At 38.7% G+C, this 22,809-nt stretch overlaps 1 protein-coding gene across 4 annotated transcripts in view; it reads right to left on the bottom strand.

The window, feature by feature from the left end:
- The window catches only part of thada (THADA armadillo repeat containing), a 367,664-nt gene that overhangs the window by 77,466 nt on the left and 267,389 nt on the right, over positions 1-22,809 (bottom strand). For 3 of the 4 annotated variants that reach the window (XM_060831397.1, XM_060831398.1, XM_060831401.1), the window contains exons 31-32: positions 22,101-22,531; positions 21,658-21,782 (exon numbers count right to left, since the gene is read on the bottom strand). In XM_060831397.1, coding sequence (XP_060687380.1) covers positions 21,658-21,782; positions 22,101-22,531 — 556 coding nt within the window. Of the gene's footprint in view, positions 1-16,423; positions 16,494-21,657; positions 21,783-22,100; positions 22,532-22,809 lie in introns of those variants that run through there. The other variant, XM_060831402.1, reaches the window with a different exon arrangement.

Here is a 22,809-nt window from a genome sequence, read left to right as displayed (position 1 = left end):
ATGCCCTCTTGACCTGGCCATCTTCCTTCCCACCTATTCGCTCCACCTTTCCACCAATCTATCAGAATTAACCCCCATCTGCATCCACCTATTGCCTTCCCAACTACCTTCCCCCACCACCTCCACATTCCTGATGAAGGACTTATGCCTGAAACGTAGACTCTCCTGCTGTTTGGATGCTACCTGACCTGTCGCTCTTTTCAGCACCACACTTTGACTTTCAGTCACCTTGTTCCTACTTTGATGTTCATAACATTCCTGCCTTGCCTTGTTGCACTTTACCTTCTTAGGCAAAGCTAACAAGTGCACAGTACTTCTACCTTGACATGTCTTTCAGCCCAGTCATAAAGCCAGACAGTGTGTCTTGGTTATGAACAGTCAAGGGGACAGACATGTTGCTATGCCAATCTCACACTGGTAGAACACGCTTGCAGTTTATTTAGCAAGCAGACTGCATATACTTCTGTGACAGTACAGAGATAAACAACCAAATCAAATCAGCCTTTCTACCTTTGCATTTGTAGCAGAGTAAAAATGGAACCGTAAAAGACCCTCAAAATTGACTCCAATAGTTCCTAACCAGACTTTTTGAATAAACAATCTCAGACTCTGAATAATCAATTGAGACACTGGTTTGTAACTTCAACAAAAGACTTAGCAATTTATTAACAATATGTTTTGCAGAGCGAATTTGAACAAAGTAATCTAACTGATGTATATGATTAAACTCAATAACGTTTGCTTTCAACTCCATTCACACAAAAAACAGAGACAAACGAATAGAGTTAAGGAAAAAACAAAATAAAACAAAATTTAAAGAACTGCCCAGATTACTTAAGTGGTTTATATCATGCCTTGTTCCCCAGGCTATATGGTTGTTTCTTGGTTGCTTTTCTGAAGAAGTCAATCGGGGGCCTCCTTTTCAGCCGCCTCAGAGGAAGTTCGTAATATGTATAACTTGATTCTTATTCTCTCAACTGCCAATAGCTGATAACAGGAGGTTAGGTAGGTAGCTTTCAAATCTTCATGCTGTATCATCAACAGCCAAACTCATTCTCCCAGTACATACAGTCCAAAACCTGGCCTCTTCCTATCAGATTGACTGTCTCCCCACAAGGTCTCGGTTAGTATTCAACGTTGCTATCTGCTGGAACATAAGTCTTTCCCAGACTTACTGGAACCAATTCCAGGTACTGACCTTGTTAATGGCAACACCTACTATCTGTTTAAACATACTGCTCTCCCCTGCTGTCAAAGCATTTGACAGGTTTTGAACAAGCACCAACCTGCAATTAACTTCCAGGCTTGACCTCGCAAACAAACAATAGCTTGTTTTTCTTTTTATTTTAATATATGCTGTTGTCCACAGTCCAATGGTCATTTTCAGTTCAGTTCTCAATTCAGTGCTCATGACCAAAATTGATAAAAGAATAACAAAAATAATGAAAAATCAGGGAGGATTCTAACACATCAACAAAATGGCCAGGTCTCAAAATACAAGGGAAGTAGTTCTCAGTTAAGTCAAGGGAGATACCCTTCAGTCAAGGATAGCCTCTGAAATCACTCCATGGCTTACACACAGTTTGGATTCTAGCTACAAATAAACAACTATAAACAGTTGACACATAATTCTACTGGTTAAAACTTACACCTCATAAAATTCTCCCTCCAATACATACAGATAGAAGACACACAAAATAAATGGTGTTATTAGTAGAGGGGAAAGTAAATGTGAAGTTAGTTCAATGGCTCCTGACCACAGGGTTCACTGAAATTACTCTTTTGCTTATTATGACTTGCTGATCTTCAATTTCTCTTCTCCAGAATCTTTTCACTTCTTTGTTGGAACACAAAGTGACTAGTTCACAAATGACAAAGTCTCTGCCTCACTGGTTAAAATCAACAGCTTACAGCAACTCATGAGGAAAAGAAAAACTGGCTTTCTTCAGGCTTTGGGCATTTTCTACTGCAAAGACATACCATCGCCTTTCAATGATCTGAAATTTTGTGATTAATATTATTCATACCCATAAGCCAATCACATAGTTGTTGGCAGGCAGATGGCCATTGTAATCCACAGCTGTGCACAGCTTCACAAGGCAATAAATTGGCTGAATCTCAGTTTGCATATACCCCCGGTGCCTGCCTGTCTGCAACCAGCCTCCCACAGAGATTGAACATTATAGTAATGTAAACCTCACTTCCAACGAGTTTTAAAAAGTGCAGCAATCCCATCCACAATCCTTGGTTTTTTAAATCAGTGCTTTTCTCATTTCATTCCATTATCCAAAATACAGAAGAATAAAAAGGGAAGACCTTTGCATTGCATGTGAGCAAGTGAGGGAAGTTATTGCATGCAATAGTGAAAGTGGTAAATCATGAGCACTGGTGGAAGATGTGTGCAGCAGCAGAGAGAGATGATGGTGACACTTACGCTGATGAAATAGCGGAGGTCATCGACATTCTTGCAGCATTGTTGGTTTTTCCCCCAGACAGTTAACACCACATTGATGAGGTAGGAATTTCAGACTAAACTGGCAGGGTTTAGTATAATGACTATTAGTATAATGCCAGCCCTGGGAGAAAGTGATGGCCTTCCTCTGCACTACCCTGTCCACCAGGACCTCCAGATCCCTGTCCATAAAGTAATTTGCCAAACTCCCCTTATCTGCCATGCCCAGAGCAATCCTGTGCTGTTGCTGTACACCCATTCAAATGCTATAATGTTAAAGGTGGTGCCAAGTCCTGAGATTCTGGGTAGTCCTGGCATTGATGAGTATTTCTGCCTACTTTGAGTGGGAGCTTTGGGCTAGCAATAGACAAGCAGGGCATGACAGGGGTATGGTACCTAGTTAATAAACTGAGTTTGGGATGATGGCTAGAACTCAAGAGAAAAATCCTCCATGAAACAATGAAAATTACCCAGCCCATTACTGCTAAAATTCAGTCCAGTATATCTTATCCAATCTTGAAAGTCTTTTTGAGAAATTTAAACCATGTTGTTGGAATATGATTTACCAATTAAGCAATTCTTTGCTAAAATACATAAATTATCTACAGAGATATGGAAAAAACAGATAGATTTTATTTTTTCAATGTGCTCAAAACCATAAAACATTGTGAAGATTACCAACAGCTTTTCTTTCAAATTCTTTGGGAGCTAATTTAATCATCATTGAAACAAATAATGTTTCTAAAACACTTTCAAACACAGGACAATATTAAGGACAAAGTGGTGCAATTAAATACATTAGTTTAGTGATCAAACAATGTATTTTAATCAACAATTTCAAAACATTATTTTGATTTGCCTTGGTTGCTATATGCTTCCATGTAGGGTAGTCTGAATTCTCATAGCATGCTAAAACCTCAGATACCTGGAGTGTATAAATCCAAGCCTTTGTGTAAGATAAAAAAACTGAAACATTTCAAAAAAACTTCCATTCACTTCTTGATATTTAAAGCTTTTGCACATATATGGTAATACATTAAATTCCTCTGTTAAACAGTTTATTATGATGGCATATGCAACAGGCATTACGTATCATTACTATTTCTAACCTTTGATTTATTTACTGGTTGGATCACAGTTGGGGGGACTATTGAAATGTTATGAGCATAGAGCTACAGCAACATATGATTTCTCTTAACAGCTGTAGCACTTACAATTGTGCAATATTGTAGGAACTTGTATAAATATGCAAATGAAAAAATGTCTATGAACATACAGCAAACAACCACTCCATTTTGAAATGCACAGAAAAACTGACAATATTGACACAGCATTTAATCTGAAAAAGAACAAGTTGGAATTTTACACATCCACCCCTGACATAACTCTAAAGAGACCGATATCCCATCATCAAGTCAACCTTTATTTACGCGTGCATAGTACTTGACACTGGTTCAGCTTCCTCAGAGCCAGCTCTCAGAGTGAACAGAACCTCTGACACTCCTTTTTATACGTCAGCCAGGGATCCCTAATTGGACCAGGTAAACAGCCCCAAATCAGGTCACTCATATTCTATGAGGTTCACCTGGCTGACGATGTAATCACTACAAATCCCAGCCTAGGAGGGAGCCAGGTGGTCTCAGCGTCCTCAGACTGACAAATTTACTGCTCCTTGGATGCTGCCTGAACTGCTGTGCTTTTCCAGCACCACTCTAATCCAAAAACACTTATGTGGCCAGCAACGACTGAGCATTTCACCCGTTGGGAAGGCTGTTCTTTGAAATCTGGCAGCCTTAGGGAGGATTTCCTCCTGATCAGGCATTCTTTGGTTAATGGAGGCAGACATTCCCCCAACAAAGGCTCCACCTCACTGGTAGAGTCTTTCTTCCTCCCAATGCACCACTGCAGAGTGCAGCATTCCTCTCCTCTGGCAACAAGTGGGATAAATCAAGAAAGAAAAACAATTTCTTAGAATTAAATGTACTGAACATACTGTAGCTCCATTTTGAAATACATGAAATAAATCAGATTAGTAGGTGTCTTTGCACCTTTTATTGTTTTTTCCTTTCAGGCTTCCATACTCTGTCACATGCCACAGTCTGCCAGAGTAGTCCTGGCAAATGTCAATCCCTTTTATTGACCACCAGGCTATTCTGATGGCTGTTGGTCCACAGCCTAATACAGTTCTAGTAGTGGCCACTGCCTTCGATTACGCTGCTAGGGATGAATAGCAGCTGGCGCTCTGAATTGTCATAACAGGCATGTAGGCATGATATTTTACCTTAGATGGGTGTAAACCACGACTACAGGCAATTCAAGAAGGCAGCTCACCATCACCTTCTCAAGACCAACAAGGGATAGGCTATAAATGCTGGCACAGCAACAACTCCCACATTCCACAAGTGGATTGTAAAAAAATTAGATGGACAAAGACAATAAAATCCACTGAGACCTTCCAAGGTTGGCAGATGCATGTTATCCTTGATCATCTGTCTGGTGGATGGGATCACAACTTCCATATAAAGTCCTGGTCATGGTCTTCACTTACAGAACATTCTTTACTTACAAGTGTTAGTAAAAGATTCATCCAGAAAAGACTTAAACATTACTGATGACATAGTGTTTAACATCTAAACACAATATCTATATCTGAAAGATCTGATGAGGAAAATTTAATAGAAGTGCAAAAGGAAGTTCGTAAGTATTTTAGATATAAATGCTCCATAGTGTTGTAATACATATCTAAAATATTATTTTACCCTGCAATTAACCAAAATAAACATATTTAGATATGTATAAAAATAAAACACTTTTGGGAATGAATTCACTGGTCACTTGTGAATTTACTGACCAGAATTTCTGCTTTGTAAGTCACTGAACAACTCTGACTCAAGAGTTATATTTTAGATTAAAGATGCAAGTTATGATGATGACTTTCAATCCAAAATTCTGGACTAAAATACTTTTCACTTAACATTGTCATCTAACAATGTGAAAATATCTATGTTACCAAGAACTTTAGGATGCTAAAATCTGGTTAGTTTATTGACCAATTTAGCAGTTTCCTGCCCATGTTATATTTTTCCAATGAGCATTTGCAACTTCAACTCTACCCACAATGCCTTTTAAAGATTTTGAAAGAGTTACCAATTTTTTATCAAAATCTATAGATGTTTATTAAAGCACCCACAAAGGTTGCACACAACCCACTGATTTACAGAACTTTGTGAGGGGTTGTTTGGGACTTTCTCGAGATTCATTCTGAAGGGATGTTATTTCTTACACATATTGTGTCAATACAATAAATGTACTACATGAGTCATTGTTGATGACAAAATAACTGAAACTGAAATAACGAGCAATGGCATGACTCTGTTAGTTTCACAATGGTTTGACAGTTGCATCTTATAACCATTTTCACTTAAAATATAGCAGCAGAAATGAATTTTACGTGGAAGCTTCACCATCAAGAATGCTTCAGTATGTACCGTAATTTTGTTATTCTGTTCAAGTTACAGTTTATGTTATATAAATGGAACTTTATGCAGTCATTAGGTTAATTGTTGTGTGCTTCCCCATAAAAGATTGATTTGAATATAATGAAGGAAACACAGCATTGATGATGACAATAATTGATAAATATTGGATAGAACAAAAGGAAGGGATGCCTTGCTTGGCTTCAAAATGTGTCATGAGATCTCTTGCATACAGTGCTACAACACTGGCATCTGCCCAACAATATGAAAAATTGCTCAGGTATTTCCTGCACACAAAAACTAGGACATATTAAACTCAGCCAATTAATGTCCCAGAAGTCTATTCTCAATCATCAATCAAGTGAGGCCTTATTAGGGATAGTCAGCATGGCTTTGTGTGAGGGAAAGGTTCCACATGGTAGACTGGTTAGAGTCATAGAGTTGTACAGCATGGAAACAGACCCTTCGGTCCAACCTGTCCATGCTGACCAGATATCCCAACCTACCTAGTCCCACCTGCCAGCATCTGGCCCATATCCCTCCAAACCCTTCATATTCATGTACACATCTAGATGCCTGTTAAATGTTGCAATTGTACAAGCCTCCACCATTTCCTCTGACAGCACATTCCATACATGTACCACCCTCTGCGTGAAAACGTTGCCCCTTAACTCTTATATCTTTCCCCTTTCACCCTAAATCTATGCCCTCAAGTTCTGGACTCCCCCACCCAGGGTAAAGACCTTGTCTATTTACCCTATCCATGCCCCTCATTATTTTATAAATGTCTATAAGGTCAACCCTCAGCCTCCGACACTCCAGGGAAAATAGTCCCAGCCTGTGCAACCTCTCCCTATACCTCAAATCCTCCAACCCTGGCAACATCCTTGTAAATCTTTTCTGAACCTTTTCAAGTTTCACAAAAAATGGAAAATGTTAGCAAAGTTACAGCATGTGAAATTCAGGGCAAGCTTGCCAATTGGATGCAAAATTGCCTTGACGATAAGAGATACCGTGTGGGGGTGCAGGTTTGTTTTTCAAACTGGAGGCCTGTAACCAGCAGTGTTCTGCAGGGATTAGTGCTGGTCCACTGTTGTTTGTCATTTACATAAATGATTTTGATACAAATTTAGAAAGAATACTTAGTAAGTTTGCAGATGATCCCAAAATTGGTAGTATAGTAGACAGTGAAGATAGATATAAGATTACAAAGTGATCATGATCCATTGGGCCAATGGGCCAAAGAATGGCAGGTGGAGTTTAATTTAAATAACTGCAAGGTATTGCATTTTTGGTAAGGCGAACAATAGCAGGACTTAGAATGGTGGACCTTGGGGAGTGCTGTGGAATAGAGAGACCGAAGGGTTCAGGTACACAGTTCTTTGAAAGTTGAGCCACAGGTGGACAGGGTGGTTAGGAAGACGTTTAGCATGCTTATCATCTTTGCTCAGACCACTGAGTACAGGAGTTGAGACATTATGTTGTGGTTGTACAGGATGCTGGTAAGGCCACTTTTAGAATACTGTGTACTGTATTGGCTGCCCTGCTATAGAAAGGATATTATTAAATTGGACAGGTTGCAGAAAAGATTTACAAAGTTTTTACCAAGACTGAATGGTCTGAATTAATAAGGAGAGACTGGGATTTCGTTTCCTGGAACATTGGAGATCGAGGGGTGACCTTACAGAGGGGCATAGATAATGTGAATAGCAAAGGCCTTTTCCCTAGGGAAGGGGAGTTCAAAACTAGAGGACATAATTTTAAGGTCAGAGGAGAAAGATTTAAAAAGGGACCTGAGGGGCAACGTTTTCACACAGAGGCTGGTTCGTATGTGGAATGAACAGCCAGAGGAAGTAGAAGATGCTTAAGTACAGTTACAACACTTAAGAAACATTTGGACAGGTGCATGAACAGGAAAGATTTAGAAGGATATGGTGCAAATGAAGGCAAATGGGTCTACTTTGTTTAGTTTGGAAACTTGGTCGACATGAATGAGTTGGACTGAAGGGTCTGTTTCCATGTTGTATGACTCTGAGTAATGGAACATGTCATCAACAATGCTATCCAGTAGCACCTGTTCTGCAATAACTTATTCATTAACACACAGTTGGGTTCCACCCCAGCTACTCAGTACCTGACTACATTATAGCCTTGGTTCAAACAAAGATAATAAAGCAGAATTCCAGAGATGAAGTGAAAATGACTGTCTTTGAAACAAGACTGCATTTGACAAGTGTGACATTGAGGAACCTTTGCAAAACTGAAGTCAAAAGCTATCGAGTGAAAAATTCTCCTCTACTTGGGAGCCTTGTCACAAGGCACAAAGGTTCTTGTTGTTGTTGGTAAATTATCTCAATTCCAGAACATCTCGACAGGAGTTCCTCAGAGTAGTGTTCTAGGCCCAAACATTTTGGACTGCTTCATCATTGACTTCCCCTCCATTATAAGGTCAGAAGTGAGGATGCTAACTGATGATTGCACAATGTTCAGCATCATTCATGACTCCTCAGATACTGAAGGAATCCAATATCCAAATGTAGCAAGCAACATTCATTCACACATGTCAGGCAATGATGATCTCTAACAAAAGAGAATCTGACCATTTCCCCTTGATATTCAATGACATTAAAATCACAGAGTCCTCACAATCAACACCTTGTGGCGATCACTGACCAGAAACTGAACTGGGATGAACCACATAAATACAGTGTCTACAAAGCAGGTTCGAATCCTGCAGGGTTTTACTCACCTGCTGACTTCCCAGAGCCTGTCCACCATCTACAAAGCATAAGTGAGGAATGAGATGGAATATTCCGCATATGCCTGGATGACTGCGGCTCCAACAAGCTCAAAACATTTGACACCAGCTCACAGCATCCCATTTGATTGACATCACAATCACAAACATCCACTCCCAGTACCAGCATTGGGTACCATCAACAAGATGCACTGCAGAAATTCAGCAAGTTTCTTTAAATAGTACATTCCAAATGCTACAATCAACATAGGATGATGGTGGCAGATACAAGGGAATATCAATGCCTGAAAGTGCCTTCCAAGCCACCCACCATCCTGACTTGAAAATATATTGCCCTTCCTTCAGTTTTACGAGGTCAGAATCAGTTTTGGGCAGCACGGTGGCACAGTGGTTAGCACTGCTGCCTCACAGCGCCAGAGACCCGGGTTCAGTTCCCGCCTCTGGCGACTTTCTGTGTGGAGTTTGCACATTCTCCCCGTGTCTGCGTGGGTTTCCTCCGGCTGCTCCGGTTTCCTCCCACAATCCAAAAATGTGCAGGTTAGGTGAATTGGCCATGCTAAATTGCCCGTAGTGTTAGGTGAAGAGATAAATGTAGGGGAATGGGTCTGGGTGGGTTGCACTTCAGAGGGTCGGTGTGGACTTGTTGGGCCGAACGGCCTGTTTGCACACTGTAAGTAATCTAATCTAATCTTGAAAAAAATCCTGGAACCCATTCCATAAGAGCATTGTGGGTCTTCCAGCAGCTCATGGACTGCAGCGGGTCAGGAACATAGCTCACCACCAAATTCTCAAGAGCAAAACAGAATCTAACCACGTGCCCTGAGTGCTGCAAACTTTGGAATCAGGACATGGGAACTTCTATCAGCCTACAAACCAAGTATCTCAAAATTCATCTGTTCAACTAACTAATGTGAATGCTATGGTACATCACAGTAACAGCCTCGATGTCATCTTGTCTGTTCTTCACGAACAATTCTGAGACTGATCCATATGACATTGCTTTTTACTCTATTTTTGGACTTGTCTCTTATTTCCAATCTGTATAAATGTGTCTTGCATTAGTATTTCTTTTCATGTAATTAATAAACTCAGTCTTTTAATTAGCTTAAGAAAACCTGGCTAAATTGTCTGTTTTTAAAAGCATAAGCTAATTTGACCTGGGAGAAGGAGTGTACAAGTTTTTTAAGTTAATCTTTTTGAAAGCTGAGGGGGTGGTTGAATAAAGAAGGGAGTCAGTCCATCTCTCCATACCTGGGAGCTTAACAGTTTCGGAACTGCTTTACATCTGGAACTATAAAGAATTGTGGAACCTTGCTGGGGTCTGATTGTAACAGTAAAATTGTTTCTGGGCACAATGCTTTACCTCCACTCGAGTACTGTAGCATCCACAGATCGTTATTGTTGTTCGAAGGTATAAGTCATGGATTAATAATAGCACTTTGGTTTTGAGTTAGAAGGCTGTGGGATCAGACTTAGGTGATGATTTAGGCCGACACACCCATGCACTGTAGAGGTAGTGCTGAACTGCCAGAGTTGCAATAATTTAATGGAATGTTAAGCTGAACCTTGTCTGCTATCTCTTTAATTTAAAATTCAATCATGGGATATGGGCATCGGCTGGTAGTGAGCTACCTTCTTGAACTGCTGCAATCCATTTGTTGTAGGTGCAACCACAATGCTATTAGGAAGGGAGTTCTGGGATTTTGACCCAGCGACACTGGAGAAACAGCTTTATATTTTGGCTCAGTGGTTAGCACTGCTGCCTCACAGTGCCACGGACCTGGGTTCGATTCCAATCTTGGGCAACTGTCTCTGTTGAGTTTGCACGTTTTCCCCACGTCTGTGTGTTTTTCCTCTGGGTGCTCCAATTTCCTCCCACAATCCAAAGATGTGCAGGTTAGATGAATTGGCCATGCTAAATTGCCCATAGTGTTCAGGGATGTATAGGTTAGGTGCATTAGGCAGGGGTAAATGTAGACTAATAGGGGAGGGGAATGGTTCCGGAGGTTACTCTTCCGAAGGTTGGTATGGACTTGTTGGGCCAATTGGCTTGTTTCCACACTGTAGGGATTCTATGATATTTCCAAGTCAACATGGTGAGTGGCTTAAATGGAAACTTTCAGGTAATGGTACTCTGATGCATTTGCTGACCTCATCCTTCTAAATGGCAGTGGTCATCCATTTGGAAGATACTGTCTCAGAAACTTTGGTGAATTATTGCAGTACATGATGTTAATTCCATGCACTATTGTTGCTCAGGTTTGATGGTGGAGGAAGAGACTTGTGGTGGCTGTGATGTCATTCAAGTTTGCTGTTTTGTCCTGGATGGTGTCAAGCTTCTTAGGTACTGTTTGAACTGCACCAATTCAAGTAACTGGGGAGTATTTCGTCACACTTCTGACTTGTTTCTTCTGACAGGCTTTGGGGAATCAGGTGGTGAATTACTCGCTGCAGTATTCGTAGTCTCTGACTGGCTCTGGTAGCCACTATTTTTATATGGCTAGTCCAGTTACGTTTCTGGTTAACGCCACAACATTGATAGTGGTGGATCTAGTGTTTGCAATGCAACTGAATGTCAAGGAATTGGTGGTTAGATTGAAGATCTTACTGAAGATGGTCATCAGCCCGCATTTCTGCGTCACAAATATTACTATTCTCTCAAGCACAACTGTGTAATCAAAAATGGACCTGAACCAGAATTCTTAGGCTCTTTTATTAAAACCTACATCACGACTACAATAATAATTTATACTTGTCACATTTCAAGTATGTGGCCAAACTACTCAATTGGACTGCTGTCACTTTACATATTCTTTGTTATTTTGCAGCAGCTTTTTCTTATATGATAGCTGAAAGTACCTAAGGTTTTCATTACAGAAAATAAATAAATTGGCAAAAAAGAATATGCACCAACAAGGAGGAATACAGCTTGAAGTATCAAAGCATAGAAAAATAGGCAACATAATCTTTCTGCTATGAAAATTGTTAAGTTGATTTTTAATTTTGTTTTCTGCATTTCACTAGTTTTTGCTCATCAGTGACAAAAACTGAGATCAGTAATTAAACTTTACAATCAAATTAGTCATCCAAGGAGCAGGAGAATTGACATTTCGGGCATAAGCCCTTCTTCAGCACAAGAATGGCTTATGCCCGAAACGTCGATTCTCCAGCTTCATGGATGCTGCCTGACCTGCTGCGCTTTTCCAGCAACACATTTTTCAGCTCTGATCTCCAGCATCTGCAGTCCTCACTTTCTCTTAATCAAATTAGTCATTCGGCATGTAAACTGAAGAAACCAAACTCCTCCTGAGGTAAGAAAAAACTGCAGTCAGAATTTTCTGAAGCACTGTACATTAATATGGGTTATGCTTATGACTGTCTTATTGGAGTTTACCACCATCTGAAATGATACACTTTTAAGACACACCTTTCTAAATGGTCAACTGTGTTAAAATAAAATAACTGTGTTAAAATCAGTGACCTGATTCTTCAAGTATCCATATTTTTTTAAAAATACTGTATATGTATTCACATAACAAATGCAATGAAAGGCTTTCCAGTTGTGGTTGGAGAGCCAGGCATTTGAATTACATTGCTTTTGTACTAACCTTTAGTTCCTTTGAAGGGCTTAAAACAAAATCAAATATTCTTGGCTCCAGAGGCTGCAAAGAATCAGTTGCTGTGTACATTCAAGATTGAGATCTATAGAGTTCTCAGGCACAGGGATTGCACAGAAAAATAGTGTAGAAAGAAAAGATGAGCCATGCTCTTTGTGAATGGCAGACAGACACTCAGACTCCCAAACGTTTACAGTATCAAAGGAAACCATTTGGCTCACAATGCCGGTGAACAGAGATTTGACTACATTAATCATATTTTCCAACTTTTAGTCCGTAGCCTGAGAGACAATGGCAATATAAGTGAATATCTAAGTATTGCTCAAGAGTTGAGCGTTTCTGACTCAACCACCCTTTCAGGCACTGAGTTCCATACTCCCACCATAGTGTGACATAAACTTTCTCTTCACCTCCCCTCTTAAACTTTCCTCTCTCTCACTTTAAATCTATGCTTCCTGATTATTGACCCCTCTACTTATGGGAAAAATGCCTTCTTATCCACCCAATGTATGCCTTTCATAATTTCTTACATCTCTATTTTGAAAGGAATGCAGCCTTACTGATTTGAAAAGCTATTTTCAAACATTTATGTACTTCAGGTCTCTCTCTCTTTCCACCCAATGATACAAATGATAAGAGCAAAAGCCTGTAATTCTTTACCATAGTGAAGCAGAGACCACTATATATTTTAATGAAAAATTAGATAAGCATTTGAAACCAAGGGAAGATAGTAGGTCAGGAGGATTATTTTGGATTCCCCAACAGACTGCACAGATATGTGCTATAAATGTCCAGGTTTTTATAATTCCTTGGGAATGTTTTGTTTCACATGTACAAAGGTAAAGTACAGGCTCAGCTTGGAATATTGTTTTGAAGAATCTCAGGAAGTTCAAATACTATTTAAAACAGAAAAACCTTATTTGGTTTAAATAAGGTTGATTAAGTGAACTCATGCACCAGCTATCAAATTGAGCACAAAACACTTTTTTCAGAATAGCGAAGGGCTGAGATAAGGCTTAAAACATGCCTTATGCAAATTACATTGATTCACAAATAACATTTAATACGCAGTGGAGTTAGTATCCTTTTGAAAAAATATAAGAAGTGTGTCCTGTTACAACCAGACCACAAGTGAAGCTCTTCTGCTCATTACATTTCCAATTGGATACCTAACATTGTCAAGTTCCCAGGTGAGGGGGGGGGTGAACTGGCACCTGTTCTTCATCCACCTGCCCCCTCATTTAGTCTCTCCACAAGGTAAATTATGAAGGATCGTCTCCCAGATCAAATAAATTTATTTTAGAAGGAGAAAATTTAACTTGGTTCTTGTTAGTTAACAAAAGAGTATGAATTTCTTTATATGTTATTAAAGTTTAATCCTCTTTTTGCATTTCTATGCAAACTCCCCATGTTTCTATGTGTATTTCCTAGGATACGGTGACTAAAGTTTAACATAGTGAATATTTTGAGACAAATTTGCCAAATGCACTGGTCACCCTCAGTAGAACATTTGGGTAACTACAGTCTTTTGATCACACATTCTACTTGCTTTTGCTATTTGCTTTATCCCAGAAGGCAAGAAGCCCATAATTATTCTCTGGACCTTCATGTCTCCCTCCATCATTGCATTGTGCATGGTGATGTTCTTTTTTTTTCTACCAACGTATATTACACTAAATATTTCAATCCAAACTCAAAGAGAAATACTCATGCTATATACACAGATTCGAAATAATTGGGGCGGCACGGTGGCACAGTGGTTAGCACTGCTGCCTCACAGTGCCAGGGACCCAGGTTCAATTCCCACCTCAGGCAACTGTCTGTGTGGAGTTTGCACATTCTTGTGTCTGCATGGGTTTCCTCTAGGTGCTCCAGTTTCCTCCCACAGTCTGAAGATGTGCAAGTTAGGTGAATTGGCCATGCTAAATTGCCCCTAGTGTTAGATGAAAGGGTAAATGTAGGAGAATGGGTCTGGGTGGGTTGCTCTTTGGAGGGTTGGTGTGGTCTTGTTGGGCCGAAGGGCCTGATTCCACACGAAGTACTCTAATCCAAAAAAAAAGTGAGTCAAAAGCAAATTGAAGTAACAAAATGTACAGATCAGACAGTGAATCGTTTGTTAAGACTCGAAAGTGAGAACAGTTGACTTCAAGATTTTTGGTTTTGCAGACTGACTGAAATTCTTTTGTCCTACTTCTTTTTGATTGGCTTGCTGGCTTTTAAGTAGTTAGGGTGTGGGTATCCTTTTCCTGTATGGCAGGCATGATCAGTGGGTGGTTTGTCAACTATGACATTCACAACACACAAGCATTGGAATCTATACTTTTAGATGAGTACTTCAGCTTATTGGCAGAAATCACAGCTTCTTCCACTAGCGCACACAGGCGAAGATTGAACTGGCTTTTAGAACCCCATTCTTATGTATTCTCAAAAGGGGAAAGTGACTGTGAATTACTATCTTTTCTTCCAACATGTCTGCAGTCTGAGATAAATCAGAAAAGATTACAGTTCAGTTTGTAGTGCATTTTCTTCCTTTTACGTCCAGATCATTTGAAGCTTCCTTAACATCTCATCAGGAGTGACATTCCAGGGTCTCTCTCCAAACAGCAAATAAATTTACATCCTGAGTCATTTTTGTTGAATCAGTCCTCTTCTAAAAAAACACGTCAGAATTCAAGCTTGATATATCCATAAATTGATCTGGGGTTGTTGTAATACATGAACATGACATACAGAAGCAACTGAAACAAGAACAGGTTTCTCCTAAATATTGAATTGTATTTTATTGCATAATTAGGAGATGAAAACAATGATGTGTAACCGTCTGTCTATCTGAAGTGTAATACAATCAATTGTGCATAGGCAATTTATTAGGTGCATATTAATTATGAATAATTATATGCTGGTAATGGAGATGAACTGGGCATTCACTCTAGCCCATATCCATCGATACAGGCTAAATCTATGGAAGGCATATGCTTAGAATATGCATCTTTGGAAATAAAACATCTGTAAAGCATTAGTCCAATTCTATCCTTCACATTCTAGAATACAAAGTGGAAGCAGAAAATGGTTCCCTTAGGGAGAATTATGAAATTTATGCAAAATCCTTTCAGATATAAACTTATAATTCTAGTTACAATTGTGAAAAATGTCAGCGAGTGAGCGTAAACTGTAGAGATATAATTGCCTTCCAATGTTAACAGAGACAGTACATAATGATTAATAGGATCATGAATTAATGAAGTGGATATGGTTGGCAGACATTACATTCTTCCCAGATAGGAAACAAGGTATGGCCTTGGTATTATTGCTTCTGTTCAGAAATATAACTTGAAGTAAATTACTTTTTAAGTAATTGTGCCATCAGTTATATCGTAATAAAAATTTGCATCTTCTCCTAGAGATTTGGCTGAAATTTACAACAAAGATGTTAAAAATCTTTGAAAACTATAACAGATTGCATTAAATACTGAAAAAAATAATATGGGGAACTATGGACCTACATAAGTATTTAACTTGCTGCTTTGGGCTAAAACGCTTAGTGCAGACAGAGTCCTGGTTCTAACTAGAATTCAGTTCTTTGAGTGGAACATTTTGTTGGATCGGTGGCTGTTGTCTCATTGGATTCCTTCTATGCAGAATATAGAGTCTGAATTTCTTCATATATTATTAAAGTTTAATCCTCATTTTGCACTTCTATGCAAATCCCCCAGTGCTTTACCTCATACGGCAAGAAGCCCATAACTATTCTCTGGACCCTCCTTGCATTATGTATGGTGGTGATTTTTATTTTCTACCAATGTATGTTGCACTAAATGTTTCAATCACCATTTGCTCTCCCATTGTAAAACAAACTAAAATATACAGGAAACATTTTGCATCATCCTCAGTTTCTACAATTTCTAATATTTTAGTGCTATTAGTGATTAAGAAACTAGTATTATTAATGTAGATTAGAAAGTTGAAGGGTCCAGTGAACGCCTCAGCTAGGACATTGTAGGCTAATTGCATCCAGCTTAAAGTTGAAATCAGTTATCTATCCTTAACAACATCCCACCTTCGAACCAATGATACTCTTTCCCCAGTGCCCTTCAAAGCTCAACACCTTCTCATTGTTCAATGTACAACCATCACATACTGGTAAGATTCAAACAGATGAAATCTTCTGCTTTTATTCGGCAACAGCAAAACTGAGGAAAAAAACAAAGGAGAAGTTTCCATGCTAGATGACTATGTAAGAACTGGATTTGCTTCAGTGAATAAAACAGATTGCTGGTCTTTCGAGCAGCAAGAAATTTAAAGTCCATGAGTGAGCACTGCACCCAACTCACGTCTATTGGAACCAGGTATTAATCAAGACCTGTCTGGCTTGCTATGCCTGACATTACCTCTCGGAGACAGTGAGGTCTGCAGATGCTGGAGATCAGAGTTGAGACTGTGTTGCTGGAAAAGCACAGCAGGTCAGGCAGCATCCGAGGAGCAGGAAAATCGACGTTCAGGCTGGAGTCCTTCATCAGGAATTGAAGGTACAACCCACTTCATGGACTGTAATGATAGACTTCCTGATCATCTAAGTGGCCAACTGATTGTGTCAAAGCCCTTGGGCTGATATTGGACTCTGCCCCATAGCTTACTGTGCCAGAACCCCCTGATTGAAGGGTATCTTTCTTGACTTGACTGGGGACTACCCTCTATTGACTTTGAGACAGGTCCATTTGGTTAAAACATATGCAGTTCATTTGTTGCATACACTGCTGACACATTTAAGGTGTAAGACTGATGTAGCATGGTGGTGTATAACAATATTTTTACCTTCTTGATTGATAACTGCAGACACCCACGAGGAGCTGTCTGTCTTTGCATCAGCACCAAAAGGCAAGGCAAGGAACAACTAGGTAACTGAGTGTCAAGACAGGAAACAAGGTGAACCATGGTCAAATCCATGAGTGGGTGCCTATCTCTATGGCACACCACTGGTCACAGGCCTCCAGTCTGAAAGGCAACCTTCCACCACCACCCTGTCTTCTACCTTCAAGTCAGTTCTGAATCCAAATGGGCTTTGTTCTCCCTGTATTCCATGTAACCATCTAACCTTGCTAACCAGTCTACCATGAGGAACCTTGTCGAATGTCTTACTTAACTCCATATAGATCACATTCACCACGTTGCATTCATCAATACCCTTTGTTACTTCTTCAAAAGACTCAATCAAGTTAGTGAGACATGATTTCCCACACACAAAACCATGTTGAATATCCCTAATCAGTCCTTTCCTTTCCAAATACATGTAAATCCCGTCCCTAAAGAATCCCTCCAACAACTTGCCCACCACCGATGTCAGGCTCATCACTCAATAATTCCCCAGATTTTCTTTATCACTTTTCTTAAATAGTGGCACCACGTTAGACAACATCCAGTATTCCAGCTCCTAACCTGTGACCATCGATGATACAAATATCTCAGCAAGGGGCCTAGGAATCACTTCCCTAGCTTCCCACAGAATTCTAGGGTACACCTGATCAGGTCAAGTATTTATTGATTTTTGCAGTTTCCCAAAAGTAAACATCCTGTCAAGTTGACCAAGTGGGTATGCATTGTCAATTATGGTCAAATTGACCAAGGCCTATCATTTCTTTTTTGCTAGTTTCTGGATACAACACCTGTACAAATATAGTGGCTTACTCGGTTTATTCTATATAGAAATCACCATTCTTTTTAGTGACTTGTTATCCCAGAAACTCAAGCAGGTAGAACTTTCTTTTTCTTCATCTTACTTAGATCCCTTCTACTTAGGACTCCAAATAACATTTTAATCTATCCATTTCACATACTGACGGTATGTGACCACTGTCTAACATTCCTTACCAGATTGATGCCAATGCAATGCCCTCAGACTGATCATTATTCTCAACTTCCAGGTCTGTACCTCCAGGTCATGCCTTACCTCAAACATTCTGTTGTTTCATTTTAGACAGTTTACCAATGAATAGTGAACCACATATGCAACAGCAATCGATAACTCCTTGGCTTTTCTTAGAATCAATCTTTTGTGATTACTCCTGAATCACTGTGAGCGATTGGGTTTACTAAAAAGGTTTCTATCCCATATCTGAGTGGCCATGGAATAAAGAGAGCACTGAATTCACTATATTTTGTGACAATGCCAGATGTCCTATTTGTACCATGAAGGCTGTTGGAAATGAATGTTTTCCTATTTTTTTTTAAAAACATCTGTTCCAAAAAAGGATCTGGTTCTAACTCATGTTAAGGCCAAGAGCCTGTCCAGGTTCGATATTTGAGCACAATCCAATGATCTGAAAGCACTGAATTAGGAATTTTGAAACAGAATTTCTGCAATTTTTGATGTGTGTGTTAAATTACATGATATATTACTCTTCTAAGAAATAACCATTGGTCTCTTGAAATTTATCAAACTCTGAGCAAGCCTCATATGCAATAGATCTTTCTTCTTCTCAACGTTCTCTAAGTTGTTATGGACCATAAAAACTTTCCTTAGGGTCCAACTGATGATTCTCTAGCTCTAAAAATATAGCTAATCCTGATTCCAGTGGAAAGTGACAGTGCCAAAGGTATAACTTGTTTTTATCTTACTAAGTATATAACCCATGTTAACGTATTCATTTCATGTATCCATTGGTCATAAGGCTACTCATGGTCACAGTAACACGCCTCAAAAAATAACTAGAGTTACAATCTTCTCAAAGGTAACTTCAGTTATCATCTTATGTCTGGAAAAAGAAATCTTAGTTTCTAATGTTCATGTTTAAGCAACCATCCTCTGCTATTCAGTGAATCTGAGGCTGATACTGAATCAGGAACAAGGCACAGAGCTTCTCCTCAATAGCAAATTTTGACATATTTACAGAGTCATAGATTCCCAAATTACAAACTCCAGTGTCCCTGCTGTTGTCTTTTAATAATTATTTTTAATCATTCCTTTTGGACACATTATGACATATTTCTGAGGCAAATGAGAATTAGAACTCAAATATTCTGGCCCAGAGATAAAACTGCACCATAACCTTCTTCTCCCCTTTTAATATGTGTTCAAAGAAAAGTAATCAAGAAACACCCATAACCTGTTTATCCTTAAACATAAATATATAATTGATTTGATATTAAAATACAAGCACGATTCTGAGTTTCTAGTTGCTTGTCTTTTTAACTCTCTACTTTACTCTCCATCTTCACTCTTACCAATTTGCAGTGCTCTAATGAATCTCAATGAATAGTACCTCATTTTCTGATTAGGTATTCTATACTTCTGGACTCAATATCGAGTTTAACAATTTTAAATCGTAAACTTTGGTCCCACTTTACTTCAGATTTTTTTGTGTGTAGTAGCTTTATCTTTGCTTTCCATGTTTTATTTTTGGACACAGCTGTTCATTATTCTGCCACTCACATCCACTCTAGCAAAATATTTTATTTCTTTCCTACAACCATTACCCCTCCCTTCTCTTTTGTAACATAAATCCTTTCTTTCATATAACCTCTTCTGCTATACACTTCATCAACATTCCCTTTTATTTCTTCCCACTTCCATCTTATGTAAGCATTAACATATTACATTTAGATCTTCCTTCAGTTCTGACAAAATATCCATGACCTGAAACATTAACTGCTTCACTCCCTGCAGATGTTGCCAGACATGCTAAGTATTTCCAGCTTTTTCTGATTTTATTTCAGGTTTCCACCAACAATAATATTTTGTTTTCACTTTGGTACCCCACATCCTTTGAGGCCTCAACTATAGATATTTATGAATGACTTTGATGAATTGCAGAGTTACATACCCATGTTTGCCAATGACAATGTGAATGGAAGCATGACATTACAAAGAGATAGTGATTATGTGGAATAAGCAAAACTGTGACAAATGGATTTTGACATAGGCAAGAATGAGGTCAACAACTTTTGAGCTTAAAAAAGGACAGATCAAAATATGTTCTAAACAGTGAAAAACAAAATGAGGGTTTAAAGAGATGTGGGGCCTGTGCATGTAGCTAGTTAAATATCATGGACAGACACAAGGAATCCATGCCTAGTGGTATGCTAGTCTTTATAGTTACCGGACTAGAGTACAAAGGGATAGGGCTTATGCTACTGCCATTCATAGCCCTAGTTAGACCACAGCAGTAACTAAAAAACATAATCAAAATAATGTGAACATTGGAATGCTGAGATATAAATAGAAAATGCCACAAACATTCAGCAGCTCTGGCAACTCCTATAAAGAGACAGAAAACAGTTGATATTTCAGTTCTATTTATTTTCCTGGAATGATTATATTTTGTTCTGAGCATGACACCTGAGGAACAATATGTTCACCTCAGAAAGGGTGCAGCATAGACTTATCATAATCATGCCTGGATTACAACAGTGCAAAAATTAGCAATGTACTCCCTGGAAGTTAGAAGATTTTCAGGTAATTTAATTCAAGGTTTCAAATATCAAGAGGAAATTGATCATTTCTCTTCTATCAAGCCCAATTTCACTGAATGGGGTGTTCAGAGTTAGGTGTTATAGCTTAATAGCCAGAGTCATATTTTTCAGCAGCAATGTTAGGAAATACTTCTACACCTAAAGGATGGTAAAGATTTGGCACTCACACTTGGTCCATGCCAAGTCAATTGTTATATTCAATCTGAGGTGGGCGGATTTACTTTGTCCCAAGGTATTAAGGATATGGGCTAAGATGAAGTGTGGTCATCAATTAGCCAAATAATCTAGGTCTATGCTCTTAATTCTGCATCCAATGTTTTAAGCTTGACATACTGTTCTTGTGCAGCATGTGATTGTGACACTGTCCCTGAGAGTGTGTCTTGATATATAGCTAGGACTCATTCTGACTTGCAAAAGTGAACTTCAGTTTTTCAGAAATTCTCTAATAGAGATGTTTCAACAGTAGGATGAAAGCAAAAAAAAACAAAGATAACATAAATGCACATTTAATGTAACAGTCATGCAAGAAGTTTAGTTGTGTAGAATTGGCAGATAGTCCTGTCTCTGACCTTAGTTGATTTTGAATACAGAACTGTGTTTGTGATAAAGCTCAAGGTCTCAAACTTCCTATGGTATCTGTTTCCCCGAATGCAAACTTAAAAAGTCTTGAGAATAACATATTTTTAAGCTTTATGCCACACCTACTTTCCAAAGATGCTCCACATTTCTGAACTAGTCCTTGAACATAGTAACAAATATGGTGATATACACAATCACAGTGATATGGGCATGCTAAAATCTTTCATTAAAATGTGGACTAGTGGCAAACTAATAAGTAGTTGACATTTCAACATCATCTTAAACTGAAATAAAATATTAGAAGAGTACCTGTTTTTTCCAGTTTCTGCTATTGACAAGATCCACTTGAGAAGTTTGGCCTCACTCATCACTGATGTATTCACGATCCAGGGAAACAGTCTATCTATATTTAGATGGCACAATATTTTCAGGACCTAGAGTATTTCAAATATCAGTAGTTAATTATAAAATTGTACAGAGACTCCATTTGTGTTTCAAGCTAAATGTCAACATCAATTTACCTTATGGTTTCAGATTGAACTCTTAACTGGTTTAATAAAGTGATCCATTCTATTAGTCCATTAGTTTGACCAAGTTTATTCATACTTTTCATTTTATATACAAAAGTACTTGGGCTATTTTCTCATTTTATTTGCAAAGCTATTGGCAAAATTTACAGAAACTATATGTGAAATATTTACTTATGAACTTCTCATTGATATTCCATGTTACTATATCAGATCATCCCTTACCTTGGCAAGACATTCTGGGTGTTTTTCCTGCATTGCTAGTTTTTTCAAAGTGTCCTCAACTTGTGATAACAGGAACAGTACATTCCCATTTGTCTCTTTGACCTGGTTGGAATCCATCTCCTCCAGCCACAACAACACTGTTTCCAGGGTTAGCAAACGTACTTCAAGAAATCCTGAACATAGGAGATGAGAAAGCAACAGGCTGGATTCAACTTCAGCAGTTCCAGAAGTCAACTTATGAATAGCATCTGGTGTCAATGACATTGCTTGTGGAGAAACTGATATTCCCAATACTGACAATGTTAGTTTAGTCATGTTTCTTTGCCACTGAATCAATCCAGGCACTGGAGAAAACCTCTGCTCATTTGTAAATAGTTCTGATCCCAATATAATGTTGTGGGCAGTCTGCCAGAAGTTTAGGATCTCTGGGTCTGAAAGAAAGCATTTACAAGTTAAGGCTTCACAACTAAACAGAAAGCAACTTGCTTTTGAATGATCATCCTAATACTTATCAAACCAATTTTTAAAGATAAATTTTAAGAACTTTCATAGATATTACATTTAGAGCCAAAGGTTCTGCTTCCAACACAGCTCCATTTGGAACACTTTAATCAAGCCATTTTGCCCTAAAGATTGAAATAATTTCAACCCTGCCCATGTTGCTACATTCAATCTTAATCAACTTAAATTGACATTTGTTTGAAAACAA

The sequence above is a fragment of the Hemiscyllium ocellatum genome, chromosome 10, assembly GCF_020745735.1.
Source record: "Hemiscyllium ocellatum isolate sHemOce1 chromosome 10, sHemOce1.pat.X.cur, whole genome shotgun sequence".
Taxonomy (NCBI): domain Eukaryota; kingdom Metazoa; phylum Chordata; class Chondrichthyes; order Orectolobiformes; family Hemiscylliidae; genus Hemiscyllium; species Hemiscyllium ocellatum.
The sequence above is the reverse complement of the archived record's forward strand: the minus strand, read 5'-3'. Positions and strand labels throughout refer to the sequence as shown.